The 17,210-nt window shown below is 38.5% G+C and overlaps 1 protein-coding gene across 1 annotated transcript in view; it reads left to right on the top strand.

Moving 5' to 3' along the window:
- LOC115725996 (protein ILITYHIA) overlaps positions 1 to 17,210 on the top strand; it is a 28,110-nt gene that overhangs the window by 5,885 nt on the left and 5,015 nt on the right. Inside the window, exons 15-50 of the mRNA XM_030655688.2 lie at positions 4 to 63; positions 1,723 to 1,848; positions 1,930 to 2,029; positions 2,117 to 2,286; positions 2,705 to 3,007; positions 3,089 to 3,205; positions 3,321 to 3,422; positions 3,505 to 3,654; positions 4,384 to 4,548; positions 4,712 to 4,888; positions 5,721 to 5,843; positions 5,961 to 6,041; positions 6,120 to 6,236; positions 8,311 to 8,483; positions 9,233 to 9,310; positions 9,409 to 9,556; positions 9,976 to 10,098; positions 10,177 to 10,233; positions 10,310 to 10,420; positions 10,506 to 10,697; positions 10,768 to 10,941; positions 13,303 to 13,413; positions 13,670 to 13,739; positions 13,833 to 13,911; positions 14,450 to 14,552; positions 14,629 to 14,799; positions 14,903 to 15,025; positions 15,101 to 15,214; positions 15,712 to 15,818; positions 15,903 to 15,954; positions 16,035 to 16,141; positions 16,227 to 16,286; positions 16,369 to 16,483; positions 16,595 to 16,705; positions 16,802 to 16,939; positions 17,020 to 17,142. Coding sequence (XP_030511548.1) covers positions 4 to 63; positions 1,723 to 1,848; positions 1,930 to 2,029; positions 2,117 to 2,286; positions 2,705 to 3,007; positions 3,089 to 3,205; positions 3,321 to 3,422; positions 3,505 to 3,654; positions 4,384 to 4,548; positions 4,712 to 4,888; positions 5,721 to 5,843; positions 5,961 to 6,041; positions 6,120 to 6,236; positions 8,311 to 8,483; positions 9,233 to 9,310; positions 9,409 to 9,556; positions 9,976 to 10,098; positions 10,177 to 10,233; positions 10,310 to 10,420; positions 10,506 to 10,697; positions 10,768 to 10,941; positions 13,303 to 13,413; positions 13,670 to 13,739; positions 13,833 to 13,911; positions 14,450 to 14,552; positions 14,629 to 14,799; positions 14,903 to 15,025; positions 15,101 to 15,214; positions 15,712 to 15,818; positions 15,903 to 15,954; positions 16,035 to 16,141; positions 16,227 to 16,286; positions 16,369 to 16,483; positions 16,595 to 16,705; positions 16,802 to 16,939; positions 17,020 to 17,142 — 4,431 coding nt within the window. The remainder of the gene's footprint in view (positions 1 to 3; positions 64 to 1,722; positions 1,849 to 1,929; positions 2,030 to 2,116; positions 2,287 to 2,704; positions 3,008 to 3,088; positions 3,206 to 3,320; positions 3,423 to 3,504; positions 3,655 to 4,383; positions 4,549 to 4,711; positions 4,889 to 5,720; positions 5,844 to 5,960; positions 6,042 to 6,119; positions 6,237 to 8,310; positions 8,484 to 9,232; positions 9,311 to 9,408; positions 9,557 to 9,975; positions 10,099 to 10,176; positions 10,234 to 10,309; positions 10,421 to 10,505; positions 10,698 to 10,767; positions 10,942 to 13,302; positions 13,414 to 13,669; positions 13,740 to 13,832; positions 13,912 to 14,449; positions 14,553 to 14,628; positions 14,800 to 14,902; positions 15,026 to 15,100; positions 15,215 to 15,711; positions 15,819 to 15,902; positions 15,955 to 16,034; positions 16,142 to 16,226; positions 16,287 to 16,368; positions 16,484 to 16,594; positions 16,706 to 16,801; positions 16,940 to 17,019; positions 17,143 to 17,210) is intronic.

Here is a 17,210-nt window from a genome sequence, read left to right on the forward strand (position 1 = left end):
CAGCATTTGAGTAGTCACCCTCATCGCCATTCCCATGATATGCTCTCAGAAAGTGACATACGGGTAATAATGATTGGCTGTCTGTCTTTAATTTGCGTAGTTTTGCAAGGCTGCACTGAAGTTGCCATTTTCAATTAGCAATTTCATTGGATCTTCTTTTACCAGTAATGGAACTCATCATAAATGCCAATGTGTTGCAAGCCAACTATAATATCAAAATCATGCGCCAAGAATGATCAACCTGAGTTTGTGAACAAGACAAACTACCTATATGATCCACATTAAGGAAGAAGACGAAAAAACCTATATAGTATAAAAATGTTTTACACTTTGGCCTCCTCTTAGTTCTTTCTTCTTTTAACATGCCCTTTAGATTTCGTTTTACAGACCATTTGCCAAATCTTGTCTTGGAAACTACGAGCCTTTGGGTGATGATTTATGTGGGGAGGGGGTGGGTTTTGGTTTCCCCCCTACTTTTGCTTCTTGATCCTAGTTTGGTTATATTGTTGTTTTTATTTGACAAGCTGATCGCTTCTTTCCAGTCTTTACCCTCACCAATCTTGATTATAACTCAATACTGGTTCATCTGTTTGTGTAATATGAACATCAACTACATCCTAGCACTGGATAGGATGATATCATCTTTTCCACCTTATAAATGGGCTACTAGATATGATCTTAAGGAGTTTTGCCCATGACAGCATGTGTCTTGACATTCGTTCTGTGCATTGTAATTGAGGTAGTAGGGGGCAAAGTTGACGATATTACCCTGGCATTTTGGGAATCAGGGGTTGTAGTTTCCTCAAGCATTGGAAAAGGCATGAAAAGCTTTTGATAGTGGGAGGTGTCTTTGGGTTCTTTTTCCCTTATTATCTTTTCATAGCTTTTGATGGTGGCTGGGGTCTTTGGGGTTCTTTTTTCCTTATTATCTTTTCATAGCTTTTGATGGTGGCTGGTGTCTTTGGGGTTCTTTTTTACTTATTTTCTTTCCATATCCATGGGGGGAGGTTTAGGCATAGTTTTGTTATAACGTGTGATTAGCTCTATCATATATGTATACTCAGCACTGCATTCCTTACTCATGCAACTTCCATTACTGGCAATATGGATAAGTTATTAAAGTGGTCTGTGAAGTGTGAACTTGATAGACTAATCGCCTTCATCATGTTTATAGAAGAGTTGCTATTAACTGATTTAGCTATCATGACCAGAGATTGGCCCATGGTGCATTTGAGTGTTTACGCTGAGTGTGGGAATTTACATGGATACAGAAGAAACTTGAGAGGGTGGATGAAGAAGCAATTTCATCACGAGTTAACCGTTCTGAGATACTGTGATTGTTGCTTGTGTGCATTTTTCGACCGATAAAATTACTGCAGTTATTGTATATGCAATTTAATATCTTTTCTCAGATGGATTCTGCATCAATTTAGTCAACTTCTATTATTTGTCATATTGAGGAATTGTGAATCCTCCTAAATTTTCCTTGGCATTCGAAGCATGAAAATATCTTTTAGTGGAAGTCTTGTCAACATGAGAAGTCTTGATGGCTCACTAGGAGAAATACGTGACATTATTATCCAATTGAGTCTTTTGGACAACTCACTTTTGTTTTGTTGTTTTTGGATATGTATCTGACTCTTGATTCTGCTTTTTTTTTGGCATTTAGTTGTCTTGTGTCTATCCTATTCTGAATTGCATGGGTTTTATCTATTATTTCAGATTTTCCAAACTCCCGATGGAGTACTCTCCAGCGAGCAAGGGGTATATGTTGCTGAATCAGTTGCTTCTAAGAACACAAGACTTGCGAAGGGCCGGTTTCGGATGTATGATGATGAAGATGAGATGGTGACCATTAGTCATTCCTGGATTGTTCGACTCTTAGAGTTGTGTGCAGATCAATATTGACTTGCTTTAACTTTGTTTTAGGATGATGTTGCCACTAAACATATTGTGAAGAGAGAGCCGGCTAATAGAGAAGTTTCTGTTGTTGGGAAACGTGATTCTAGCAAGCCAACAAGGAAAACAGGTTTTGCTTTCTTTGTGAGAATAACTGGGTTTCATGATTAACAACTTGTTTTAACACAAATCACCTACATGGCTTTGACGAGTCCAGATAAAGCAAAAAGTGCAAAAGAAGAGGCACGGGAATTGTTGCTGAAGGAAGAGGCATCTATACGTGAGAAGGTCAAAGAAATACAAGAAATCCTAACTTTGATGCTTAGAGCTCTTGGAGAGATGGCCATTGCCAATCCTGTGTTTGCTCACAGTCAACTGCCTTCTCTGGTGCGTGGCCTATGATTATCTATGTGTATCCATGAGGACTGATTTCCTCCATCTGCTTGTGCTTTCTTCTATCATTCATGTGAACGTTATCCCAAAGTTCACACTGGTTTTATCTGCAGCTACCTTCTTCATTTAGTAAACTTGAGCTTGGAAATTGTTGCGTGATAATCGAGTGATGGTCATCATTGATTGAAACAAATCCGACTATCACTACATGTAGAAGGTTTCTTATGTCCAGCATGAAACTTGTAAACAAATTATGTAGGATGAAATCAGCAATTTCCTGCTGTTTTCCATGGCATTTATTTTTGCTTGATTAGTGTTTTTTCTAGCTTGAGTTTTCTGACCATGCTTCTATTTGTTATCAGTATACTATTGCTGTATGAGCGACTTAGCTGCATTTCTCATTTTCTTTCAGGTTAGGTTTGTCAATCCATTATTACGGTCACTAGTTGTAGGTGATGTGGCATATGAAACCCTGGTGAGGCTTTCCCGATGTATCGCATCACCTCTCTGCAACTGGGCCATTGATATTGCTGCTGCTCTTCGCCTGATTGTAACAGAGGATAACGACATGCTATTGAATTGGATTCCATCTGTTGATGGAGGGGAGGCAAATGAAACTTCGTCATTGGGTCTTTTTGAGCGTGTAATAAATGGTTTATCCATATCATGCAAATCAGGCCCTCTTCCTGTAGATTCCTTCACTTTTGTTTTTCCGGTAAGGATAGTGCATATCCTTATTAGCATGCCCTTGTTTTCACTATATCAATTTAATACGAGGTTGTTGATTTGTATCCAGATAATGGAAAGGATTCTGCTATCATCCAAGAAGACTGGCCTTCATGATGATGTGCTCCAAATCATCAATTTGCATTTGGATCCTCTGTTGCCCCTTCCTCGGCTTCGAATGATATCGGTTGCCTATTTCTACAACTTAATCTGCATAAGAGAAAGTCCATTTTCTTTCCATGTTGCTTCAGTGTCCTTTGACTTAATTTTCAGCTCACTATATGTTAGTCTCCTGCTTTCAGGCTCTTTATAATGTCTTGGGCGTTGTTCCTGCTTATCAAGCTTTAGTTGGATCAGCGTTAAATGAACTGTGTCTTGGTCTGCAACCTGATGAAGTTGCTTCAGTAAGTTACTTTACTTTTGTCACAGACAATCTAATGCATTGCTGGAGTTAATTTGTTTTCTGATATTTCATGCATTTCACAGGCATTATATGGAGTTTATGCTAAAGATGTTCATGTAAGGATGGCTTGCTTAAATGCTGTAAAATGCATTCCATGCATTGCTAGTCGTGCTCTTCCTCAGGATGTTGAGATTGCGACAAGGGTTTGGATTGCATTACATGATGCCGAGAAGGTTAACATGCTTTCTCTTATCCTCTTGATGATATGGCTTAACCTTGATCTTGCAAAAGCAAATTTTCTGTGCCTTTGAGCTACTACTAGTGGTAATTGGGACCAGGTCACAATATCTAAATCTAAGGATTGGGGAAACACTAATATTTTGTGAAATACTAAGAAGAAAAGAATCATGGAAGATGGATTTTACATATCAAAAGCATATTTATTGTCTTGTGATCCAATTAATTATCTGAATCGATGGAGAAATGATGTAGAGACTAGAGATGGCAATAACTCTCAAGTTGTGTTAAGTTTTGTGGACAAACATTGTCCTTCTCAAGGAATTCTGCAGTCAAATGTTTTACAGAAGTATAGTGTGGAAAATCAATGCCTCGTTATAGTAGCAAAATCGAAAGGAAAGGATAAATCTGTTTAAGAATCATATTTCTTGCAAACACAAACTTTCTCTAAAATTTATTCCCGATTTCATGGATTTAATGGGGGAATTTGTGTTTTTTTTTTGTTGGCATGCTTCTAGTGTGTTACAAATTCTTGTATCTGAACCACCTTCCTCTGGTTGGCACCAGCCAATAGAAGAGGCCAAATCCATTCTGACTAACAGTGTGATCGTGTGTGCTTGATTTGGGACCACTGTTTTCTCTTGGCCATTTGGGCTATTGATTTGTCCTTTCTGAATGTATTGTTTGTTCACGGAGTCTGTGACCTCATCTTTATATATCATCAGTCAGTTGCAGAAGTGGCTGAGGATATATGGGATCGCTATGGACATGATTTTGGGACCAACTATTCTGGACTTTTCAAAGCACTTTGTCATGTCAATTACAATGCGAGATTAGCCGCAGCGGAGGCATTAGCTGCTGCTTTGGATGAAAAGCCGGACTCCATACAGGTAAGCCTGTGTTTAGATTCCCCTTCGGAATATGGAGTCCATTCATCTTTGTTCTAAAACGTACTTCTTCCAGTCTATATTATTTGCTTTTTGAATGGCGTCTTTATTGCTAGTTTTGTTGAAGATGACCTTGATGTGTCAATTTCCCATGGTGTATTTTCAGGAATCTCTTTCAACACTTTTTTCATTGTACATCCGTGAAGCTGGTTTTAGTGAGGAAAATGTCGATTCTGGTTGGCTTAGCCGGCAAGGAATTGCTTTAGCACTACATTCTGCGGCTGATGTGTTGAGGACAAAGGACCTTCCTGTTGTTATGACATTCCTGATCTCGCGAGCTCTGGTACTTTCTTAGATTTCACCGTGGAGTTGAGTTTGGATCATTGATCTTGTTTACTTGGTTGAGTTGGTTCTTTGCTTTTCTGATGTCTCAAGATGTATTTAGCACTTGGTATTGACTCTCGCAACACTGTGACAGTTGCTATTGTCGCATTCACTATGTTGTAGCTTCCAACCAGATTAAGCAATGGAGAAATCGATAAGATCCAGTTGTAGTGCCTTGGCTTATTTCGTATGTCCGAGTCATTAGGGGCCAGGGACTGTAGTTTCAGATAGCAAATGCTGTAGGGTGGATATTTCAAATATTCTTACATATTCTACTGTGGAGATGATTTTCCATTTAATAATCTCATATGAGTAGGTCTTGGTGACACCATATGACATTTGTTTTGATGTATGAGTCTACACAAAATTTCTAGGGACATGATGCTGGGTGCGTTGGACACATTTTAGACAATCTTGGTTTTCACTATGGGGCCTAGAGATGGTCAACAGTCAGCAGTATATATACTTCTGATGGAAATAATTATGGACATTCAAAGAAGCTTCTCAAGCTTCTGTAGGAATGCTACCCAGCTTTAATTAAGGATGTTCGTGTCAATATGTGTCCTGGTGAATGACACATCTCTATATGTAAACTTAAGACACATGACATGGACTTGGCCAGTATCCAGATGTTGGAGATATTCAAAAGAATCATTTGAAAACATGTTTTACCAGGAGATTTCATTCTTGGAAAGTTTTGAGAGATGTTCTTCGTAATCTACCTTGGTGAGCTTCATAGTTGTATAAGAATAATGACAAGTTTCATCTTATGACGTTTCTTAATGCTGCAGGCTGATCCCAATGCTGATGTTCGGGGAAGGATGATTAATGCTGGTGTTATGGTTATCGATAAGCATGGAAGGGAAAATGTTGGGTTGCTGTTTCCGATCTTTGAGAACTACTTGAATAAAAAGGTGGATCATGCATATATTTAATGCCACTGATCGGTTCTAAAATATCTGGAACTACTGAAAGTTGCTACTATCAGTTCTTTAGTACACTTGATGATGTCTGTTTGCTTTCTTATGTAGGCATCTGATGAGGAGAAGTATGATTTGGTCCGGGAAGGTGTTGTTATTTTCACTGGAGCCTTAGCGAAACACCTGGCAAAGGTGTAAATTAGCTGCTTTTTCATTCTCTTTACTGCCTTAAATTTTTGTTATTAAATATGCATGTACTTTTTGGAACAGGATGACCCCAAAGTTCACACAGTTGTGGAGAAATTGTTGGATGTGTTAAATACACCATCTGAAGCTGTTCAACGTGCAGTCGCAAGCTGTCTATCTCCTTTAATGCAATCAAAGCAAGTATGTCATTGGGTCTAATTGGCCGGAATTTTTGTTGCTCTTTCTATTTGGATTATGGTTAGTCATGTCAGATAGCTCTTTGGTTTTTGCTTATTTCCGCTAGGGCGTTCATGGTTCTGTTTGGAGGTATTTTCAACCCAAACCAAACTTGTTGACATGGAATAAACTCAATTCAAACCCATATGAAACCAATAAAGTCACAACTCAATCCAAGTCAATAATTCCTGTTTGTTATCGATTTGGTTTGGTTCCACACCCTGAACCAACAAGCTAATCTAGAAGTACAAAGTTTGATACACACTACTATCTAACTTCAACATGCAATGTAAATAAACACAAGAAGCACCTATTTCTACACAATTATTAGAGAAAGGACTATAATAACGACTAAATCAAATTAATTGTCAGCAACATAAAAAATGTAATTTAACTAAGGTAAGAACACAAAAAATCGCGGAACTCTTTCCTAAATCTTATTTTAGATTAATAATCAATCGATAATGACTGACATCAGAAGTAGAAATCCTTCATATAATAGTATAGAGCAATCATGATAGGAAGAATTTATTTGGTTGGGTTAATCTACAAAATTTGTTAATCAGAAGGAAATAAGTTTGGTTTATCGGTTTGGTTTATTGGTTTTGCGGTTTCTTTGAAACACATCTTCAGCTATCGTAGATAGGGCAGCAAGTTGGGGGTGACGTCCTGGCATGATTTTCTGGGGAACAATAGAAAAATCTCCATAGATGTCATAAAAGGAACTTTATTTTATTGGTTTTCAAACCATTCTACGCTGATTACATGACTGTTTTTGTTTTCCTGCTACATCTGTTAATGAGTAGTGACTCTTGCAACATCCGTTAATAAGTAATGATTCTTCTTTGCTAGATGTTTAGTATGTTTTCCTGGTGTAGATTTCAATTTTATTGAGGTCCGAAGTAATAGACAATTCTGACTGAAACAAACAGGTGGTAGACAATTCTGACTTAAACAAACAGGTGAAAGCAACTTAATTATTCTAGCATCTTTATATGACAAGTATGCCTTGAAGACAGTGTAGGATAATTGAAAAGATTTTCCAAGTGACACTATATTCTCAATTTGAAATTGAAATACGAAGCAGTTTTTCTTATTACATTTCAAAAAGGCTTTTAGTAATTGTTAAGAATCCTGAGGGAAAATTAAGTTGTATATTGTCTTGGACTTAAACTTGGCAAAAAAATTGTGCATATATTTCATGGAAGTTAGTTTTTAAAGTTCATTTCATTTTCAGCAAAAAGAATTGTCACCATTGTTGTCTTTGAAATTCTAAACTGACTGAAGAATTTCCGTGAAGGATGGAGACCTGGGAAATGTGTTCATATTGGCTAATCAATGAGGAATTATCGTGTTCTATTTGTTGTCAACCAAACGGGAGCAGAAGTTCTGCAGATGATAAATTAATTCGACCACTTCTTCTCAAACGCAATTTTGAAAACAAAGTGGGAGGTAGAATGTCATTAAGAGAATGCTTCACAAAAGCTTCCAGTGAAATCTGAAAACTTATTAGTCAAGTGATACAGTCGTGTACTTTGAGATGATTCCTGTGCTAACAGGCAGATTCCCTGCATCTACCGTTATTCTGCTCCATTTTCAAGTAGCATATGCTTCCAGTGATTCTGCCTCTAAACTTGGAATGGAAGAGGAATTGATCCTATGCTGTTTATAGTAGGTAGTATAAAACTGATAGAGAACTGTATAATGAATGTATAATATTGCAAGAGCCACTGATTAGTTGACATGGGAAGGTAGACCGTGTAATGTTCCATCTAACCTTGGTAGTATCCACTTTTTACCTACGAGTATCAGTTAATGGCAATGTGATAGATCATCATCTAAGTGTTGTTGTTGATGGATTTGGCATACTGATTCTCTCTATGATTTTTAATTATTAAAAAATGTCTCTGTTTGTAAAAGTGATTCTTTTCTCATTATCAGAGGAAATGTTTGAAGATCAAAGATATTGTAGTTAATCTTTTGAGTTTTAATTTTCATGGTCCTCTTATATTATAGCTTAACCATGTAAAATTGACAGGATGACGCACAAGTGCTGCTCTCTAGACTGTTGGATCAGCTCCTAAAGAGTGATAAATATGGGGAGCGCCGTGGGGCAGCTTTTGGACTTGCTGGGGCAGTTAAGGGATTTGGGTTATCTTGCTTGAAGAAGTATGGGATTGTAGCTTCACTGCGAGCAGCTCTTGTAGATAGGTTGGTTCTCAGCAGCTCTAAGTAAACTACTTCATTTTCTTACTTTGCTGGTCAAAGAGAACACGTCTCTTCACTATTTTGCCAATATGTCAGCTAGAGAAGCATCAGATAATGAGACATTGCACATTCTATGGTGCACTCTTTAATTATCTTTGTGTAATATTATATGTCTTCCTGAGCCACGACAAATATTTAGCCTATTAAGAAATCTCTAGCGGATTTCAGAGGCAACATTCCAATGGAAATCATTTATTACACTGAGCTGATGGACTGCTAGGCGATTTCACTGGCCTTTCTTCAGCCCTTATCAATAATAAAAATCTCTCCATTACATAGACAACGCTTGCTGTAGTTGTCTTGTTCATATTGCTTCCCCTGTTTTTGCCTGTCTATTCTTTTCATAGTTCCTATTATGTCCTGTTAAGCCTCTTTATTTTTCGATACGAGACCCAGTCTTTATATTAACTCGTAATTAGTGTGTAAATCATTGTTCAGTCCTAACAGTTCTTTATTTTATTTATTTATTTATTTAGTTTGCTGTATGGATCTCATATCTCCACTCCCATATTTAATTTTCTTTGTGGGCCTCGTCCTTAAACCTCCACTCCCTTTAGTCTGATTGTGCATGTGCATGTGGTCTCATTCCATATCGATCGGTAGAAATCTGGTTACTTAACCAAAATTTTTAATCTGTTATATATGCTGAATCTTTTATAATTTTAATTGCCATAACTTCTTGAATGCTTTAGGAACTCAGCGAAATGCCGTGAAGGAGCGCTCATGGCATTTGAATGTCTTTGTGAGAAGCTCGGAAAATTATTTGAACCGTATGAACTGAATCTCTTTACGTGTTTTTTTGTCATATTTCTCATTTTTGCGTTATCTAACCATGTGTTCCATATGTTTTCTTGCGCTGTTGGTATAGGTATGTGATACAGATGCTGCCCTTACTGTTGGTATCTTTTTCTGATCAAGTTGTGGCAGTTCGTGAAGCTGCTGAATGCGCTGCTCGTGCAATAATGTCTCAACTCACTGCTCAGGGTGTTAAACTGGTTCTTCCATCTCTTCTAAAGGTGTTTCTTTTGAATTTTTAGCTACTTATGTCAAAGACTTGATTAATTGCATTATACTATTTGTTTGGATAGAATTCTTGTGTATGCCCTATTTTAGTTCGATGTAGTAATGATATCATAGATATAGATCAAAAATATTCTTTGTCAACATCAGAGGATATCTCTTACAGCCTTAATCGTTCTCAAGCTCTGCGTTTTGTTCCTCTTTTATGCGCATGTAATCTAGTCCGATGGGCAATTCCTTGGTAAAGTGGCCTGAACCATTGGACCATGTGACTTCAATTCATTTAGCTGTACTGTCTAAGACGTGATAAAAAAGTGTTTCCCTTTTGTTTAATAAAAGCATTTTTCATATTGGATTTCTGCTGCTGGTATTATTGTGAATCAAGCTACTTTATCATCTTATTTTGCTTATTCAGGGTTTGGAAGACAAAGCTTGGCGAACTAAGCAAAGTAGCGTACAACTTCTCGGTGCTATGGCTTACTGTGCTCCTCAACAACTTTCTCAGTGCCTTCCCAAGATTGTACCTAAACTGACTGAAGTAAGTACCAGAATAACATAATGACGGATATTCTCTTTGGAAGGTAGAAAAGTATTCATCACGTCTTTCCATTTGCAGGTATTAACGGATACGCACCCCAAAGTTCAGTCCGCAGGGCAAATGGCTCTTCAGGAGGTTATAACCAGTGCCACCTTTCTAGTTGCAGCTTACACGATGCGTATTAATATAGCTTATCTTTCTTCTCTTTCAGGTGGGTAGCGTGATAAAAAATCCGGAAATATCTTCACTTGTGCCTACTCTTCTGATGGGGCTTACAGACCCAAATGACCATACCAAATACTCCCTTGATATTCTTCTCCAAGTAAGTCTTGTGGCATTATTTCTATGCTTGTGGTATTGTTGGTTTTGTAGATTACTTACTCATAAATGCCGATGAATTGATGCAGACAACTTTTATAAATTCAATTGATGCCCCATCACTTGCTCTGTTGGTGCCAATAGTACATAGAGGCTTAAGAGAAAGGAGCGCTGACACAAAGAAGAAAGCTGCACAAATCGTTGGCAATATGTGTTCATTAGTTACTGAACCAAAGGATATGATCCCTTATATAGGCTTACTTCTTCCTGAAGTCAAAAAGGTATCTTCATGGTTGCTCTTATTCTTGAGATCTTGAAGTCCCTGATGTATATGGCATCATTAAAATTTAGGTTCTTGTGGATCCTATTCCCGAAGTACGGTCTGTTGCAGCAAGGGCCCTTGGATCTCTCATCAGAGGAATGGGAGAAGAGAATTTCCCTGATCTTGTTCCATGGCTTCTTGATACTCTGAAATCCGATGGTAGCAATGTTGAGCGTTCTGGAGCTGCTCAAGGATTGACTGAGGTTTTTTTTTTTTCCCTTGCAAAAATAAGATCCTCTCTCTCTCTCTCTCTCTCTCTCTCTCTCTCTCTCTCTCTCTCTGTTTGCTTGACGTTTTGCTTGACGTTTCATTCTGGGATCTAGTGTCCAGATTATTCTCAAGTATCTTCTATTTACTTTAGCCATTTTTAAGCACATGCACTTTGTCCTATTTCTGTTTTTTTGCAACTATTGGAATTGCAGGGTTGTTGCAACTCATTAATCGAGTATTACGATTACTTATAGAAAAAGCAGTGTCTTACGTCAATTTATGCAACTTAGATATTTAGAAGACATGTTTCAATTTAGTTATTATGCTGCTAGATATTTCAGGCTGTGTCAAACTTGTAGGATGCTTAGTTTGTGGTAGTTACAATCTCAGCAAGACAATCATTGTTACCCTAACCTTTTCTGTCGAAAACTCAAAACTCTGTTCCTAAGACGATGTGTTTTATCTGTGTGAAAGTTTAATATGTTTTTTCAAACGGTTCTGGTCATTTCCATTGTATGGGAACCATTGTGCCACCGAGTTGACATTTACGATTCATTGTCTTACTACTACATGAAGTGAGTTCGACACGGCAAGAGGAGGAGATCAAGAATCCGTGAATATGCTTGGACAGGAGGTACCCAAGAAAGATGCTTTTTTAGATATCTAGGATCAATATTGCAAAAGGGGGGAGAGATTGATGAGGATGTAAGCCATAGAATCGGAGCAGGTTGGATGAAATGGCGCAGTGCATTAGGGTTTTTGTGTGATCGCAAAATCCCTCTTAGGCTAAAAGGAAAATTTTATAGAACAGAAGTAAGGCCTGCAATGCTATACGGAACTAAATGCTGGCCAACACAGAGGCAACATGAGCATAAAATGGGAGTAGCGGAAATGAGGATGTTAAAGTGGATGTGTGGTCATACAAAGATGGATAAGATAAGAAATGAAGATATTCGACGAAAAGTTGGAGTAGTACCGGTGGCGTAAAAGATGAGAGAGCATAGATTCGGATGGTTTGGGTTAAGGGTGTGCAAACCGGACCGGACCGGCCCGGACCGGTCCGGACCGACCGGGTTGGTCCGGTCCTTGAGGTGGATGGTCCGGTCCCCGGTCCCAATAAATGGGACCGGTGATCGGGCGGTCCGGTCTTCGGGTTTCTTGTATTGGGACCGGACCGGACCGCCAATAATATATAATTATTTATATATAAATATATACAATTGCAAAAAAAAAAAAAATTGAAAACAAAACAGAATAATAAAAATCCATTACCCATTTTTTTTCCCAACCTTGCGCGGTCGCACTCTCCTCCTCAAGACTTTTTTTTAGTCTTATTTTTCATCTTGTTTTTTGTCATCTTTTCTCTCTGAAGGCTTTTATGAGTGCGGTTGGTGATGTTTTTATCATGTAATGGCTGGATTTGGTATTAAATTCAAACATTTTGGTCAAGTTCGTCAATCATAAAAGTCATAGCGAGTCGCTATGTTTTTACCATGACATAGTTTATTAAGTTGACTAGATTTTTAATAATTAGTGGTCCTCTTGGGCCGGGACCGAGACCGGACCGGGACTACGGTCCGGTCCCCGGTTCCATGCTGGGACTACGGTCCGGTCCCCGGTTCCATGCACGGACCGGACCGGCCCGGACCATGCACACCCTTAGTTTGGGTATATTCTTCGAAGATCCTCGATGCCTCGGTAAAAACAGAAGTTTGTTACCGAGAGCATGACATGAAGAAAGAAAGAGGTCGGCTAAAATTTACCTTGGGGAAAGTAGTAAAACAAGATTTAATGGGGTGGGAGCGTACGGTTTGTCTTAGGACGGAGTGGAGGAAAGCTATTAGCAGAGTGGAGGGACAGAATTCCTATGTTCCAAACTGTCTTTTTTAGTCATTTTTCCCTATATATATATATATATATTTTATATAATTATTTCTTTTCCCTCAATTGATCTTGCTTTTATTTTATTTATTTTTGGGTTCATCGACCGCCGACCCCAACTAGTTTGGAACAAAGGTGATGTTGATGTTGACGTTGATGTTGTCTTACTACTACTAGTAATCTACGACAACTGTTCTCTTGTGTGATGTATGCATATGCCTTCTTGCTCTCTATGAAGTACGTTAGAACTTGATTCTTGTCAGCTTCAATTTAAAGTTTAATGATTTTGGTAGAATAAATTCTTCACAAGTTGGCAACTCTCTTTCCTGGACTTGTGAGGATATAAACCCCCATTTTCCCTATTTTATCATCATTTTTTAACTGAAGCATCATACTGTTTCCTTGCGAGTATAGATCTATAATCTCTCAGAGCTGTGTAGTTTAATAGCTGATGTGGTTTGTGGTACATCCAGGTTTTGGCTGCTCTTGGTATGGCATATTTTGAGAACTTACTTCCTGACGTAATCCGTAACTGTTCTCACCAGAAGGCTTCTGTCCGGGATGGGTATTTGACACTATTCAAGGTGAACAAATTGAACAACATATTGTTTTCTTTCTAAATTTGGAGGTGACTCCTGAAGTTCTTGATCAAGTTACTCGCCCATAAGGTTTTTTTTTTTCCCGCTTTTTCCTGATTTTATCTATCTGCCACTATGTCCATGGGCATGCCATTATGTACACGCGTACTATTGTGGAAATTGGAAAACAGGTGTGCATGTTCTATATCAATCATTATTATATTCATTGTGTTGATGTGTTTCCTACGAATATCATTTGCAGTACTTTCCCCGGTCTTTGGGCGTCCAATTTCAGAACTATCTGCCGCAAGTGTTGCCTGCAATATTAGATGGTACTTGTCCTTTCTCTTCTACAAATAGGCATCTCATGCCAAACATACTTGTGTAGCATAGCTCTGAAATGATATTGTTCCATACTCTTACAGGTCTAGCAGATGAGAATGAATCTGTACGAGATGCAGCACTGGGTGCTGGGCATGTCTTAGTGGAACACTATGCAACTACGTATGCAATCTTGTGTCTTGATGCTTTTAAGACTGATTGTACACATGAATACATGAAATCTCACATTAAAAGCAAATGATTTGATATAGTGAAGATTGGTGATTCAAGTACATGTCTGGAGTCATCTGATATACGGTGCATCTGTGCATGCATAACTTATTTTACATTTGAATCTTACAAATGGGGAATCATTGTAGGTGAATTGCAAAAGTTAGTAATTTTTGGCTTTGTATAATAATCATCTTTCCCTAGTTGGGAGTTTCGTATATTATGTTATTAAACTTGCATAGTTGGGTGGTGTTTCCTATATTATGTGATTAACTTGCATAGTTGGGTGGTGTTTTCTGTGTCATTGGCATAGTTAACTGAGCCATTAGTAGATGTGTACGCAGCATGCGTATGATGTGTTTATGTAATGGGCAAATGTAAAAATTCCAGTTTGCATACACAACTTACTATTTTCCCGCTGAATTATTAAAGAAATCTTTGCAACCTGTCAAGACTTCTGAATCTGAACAACTTCTATGTCCAATATCAGGTCTTTACCTCTGCTCCTTCCAGCTGTGGAAGATGGCATCTTCAACGACAGTTGGCGTATCCGCCAAAGTTCTGTCGAATTGTTGGGTGATCTGTTGTTTAAAGTAAGTGATTAGGAACTGTTACAAGTCTTGTATCATTAAGAAAACCAAATGCTATATTTCTAATCTTTTTGCTTAGGTTGCTGGAACTTCTGGAAAAGCTTTGCTTGAGGGTGGTAGTGACGATGAAGGTTCTAGTACTGAAGCGCATGGACGTGCTATAATTGAGGTTCTTGGAAAGGACAGGCGCAATCAAGTTCTTGCAGCCCTCTATATGGTTCGAACTGATGTGAGCGTATCCGTACGTCAGGTAATGAAGCCAAAATATATTAGTGAGCGTGTTATCTGGCTGAAATGCAGCTCTCCACATTGCATTTATTGTATAATTGAGCATCATATTCCTGTTTCATCAGGCTGCTTTACATGTTTGGAAGACTATAGTGGCAAATACTCCAAAGACGCTGAAGGAAATAATGCCAGTTTTGATGAATACTCTGATCAGTTCTCTTGCATCATCATCTTCCGAAAGGCGTCAGGTTTCCACTTGCATTCTGAAGCTGGAATTTTCCTGAAGATATTATGTGGCCCATTTATAATGATGTTGCCTGTAGGTTGCTGGAAGGTCTCTAGGTGAGCTTGTTAGGAAGCTTGGTGATAGAGTTCTTCCTATGATTATTCCTATACTAGCAAAGGGGCTGAAAGACCCTAATGCTGGGAGAAGACAAGTAAGATTTTTTGCTTTTATGTTTCCCGTTCAATTTATTTGTTTTCAAGTGAGACTTCGCCTAAGGACATTCTTTACTTTCCTTAGGTCATTTTGTAGAGAAGGAGGAGGGAGGAGGGGGGGTTTTGGGGTTGGGGTTGGGGTTGGGGTGGGGGTGGGGCTGGAGGGAGTATTAACATTTGCAGTACAATTTGCCCAATTAAGATGAAACCCCCCCGATTCTGATCGGTATTATTTTTATTACCAATAGGAATTGCCAATTGAAAAAAATCCCTTTCTAAATCAACTATTATTGTATTCTAGTTAAACTATTTTATGTAGAAACAGGGACATTAAATAGATTAGTAATTGAATCTTCTCAAATATATAAGATAGATAAATATAATAAGTATATGGAATAAAGAAATAGAAAAGAAAAAGAAATAAAGAATGGATAGTTTTTCATAGTGCCACATACTAAACACACTCAGATTTTGTAATGCCATACTGATCTTATAGGGTGTATGTATCGGTCTAAGTGAGGTGATGGCCAGTGCTGGTAAGAGCCAGTTATTGGCTTTCATGGACGAGCTTATTCCTACCATCCGAACTGCACTTTGTGATAGGTTAGTTTTTCTCTCCTTGTTTATCTCCCTTTGTTTGGTTTATACACTGCTATTGAAAACTTCAGTTTGCTCTCTTTTCAATAGCATGCCTGAGGTTCGGGAAGCAGCAGGCCTGGCATTTAGCACCCTCTACAAGGTTCTTTTCCTCCGTTTTCATTGAAGCATATTGTGAAGTGGGAACTTACTGAAATATTAATTTGAAAACCAATGTTGCAGAGTGCTGGAATGCAAGCAATTGATGAAATTGTCCCAACACTTCTGCGTGCATTGGAAGATGATCAGTCCTCTGATACTGCTTTGGATGGTCTCAAACAAATCTTAAGGTAAACTACAGGGTTATTCGGGTACCTTTGTTTGCATTCTCTTTCTCATTTTGGGGGCACTAATTTTCCCTTTATGGAAATCCAGTGTAAGAACTGCAGCCGTTTTGCCTCATATACTGCCCAAGTTGGTTCAACTGCCCCTATCGTATGTGCCTACTTCCTGATTGATTGATATTTTCATCATCATATCTCATAATTGCTTCTTCAATCAAGCTTTACTTGTGTAGTGCCTTCAATGCACATGCCCTGGGAGCACTAGCTGAAGTTGCTGGACCTGGTTTGAACTTTCATCTGGGCACTGTGCTTCCAGCATTACTTTCTGCCATGGGTGGTGACGACATGGTAAATTCATTATAGTCTCTGCTGAATGTTCTCAGCCCTGACATATCTATTCCTTTCCTTGTTGCACTTTATTTGTACGCTGGAAAACTTAGTGTCATGACCAATTTTCAGGAAGTTCAAACAGTGGCAAAGGAGTCAGCGGAAACTGTGGTTTTAGTGATAGATGAAGAAGGCATTGAGTCTTTACTTTCAGAACTCCTTAAGGGCGTTGCTGATAGTCAGGTACATTGTTCAAATTTTATGTTCCTTCTAGGCTTGACTCGTGTTCCTATACCATGACTCCTGTCTCATAGTGTATATTGCTGACTCTGGCCTCAGGCATCAATTAGGAGGAGTTCTTCCTACCTTATTGGCTTCTTGTTTAAGAACAGCAAGCTGTATCTGGTAGATGAAGCTCCAAATGTTATATCTACCTTGATTGTTCTACTGAGTGACCAAGATTCAGCCACTGTAGTGGTACGTTTTTATGATAACTATTTTCTCTTCTCAACAGGTCCTTGAATTTGTTATCTCCATTCCTTATTGTCATTAAACAGGTCTCGTGGGAGGCTTTGTCGAGGGTGGTTGGTTCTGTTCCCAAGGAAGTACTTCCTTCGTATATAAAACTGGTACGAGATGCAGTATCTACTTCGAGGGATAAAGAGCGTAGGAAAAAGAAGGTGAGCAAGTTATACATGTGGGGTATTTTATACTATTTAATTGGGCTTGCGGATTGGACCTTTGTGAA

This window comes from Rhodamnia argentea, chromosome 1 (genome assembly GCF_020921035.1).
Source record: "Rhodamnia argentea isolate NSW1041297 chromosome 1, ASM2092103v1, whole genome shotgun sequence".
NCBI classification, from domain to species: Eukaryota; Viridiplantae; Streptophyta; class Magnoliopsida; order Myrtales; family Myrtaceae; genus Rhodamnia; species Rhodamnia argentea.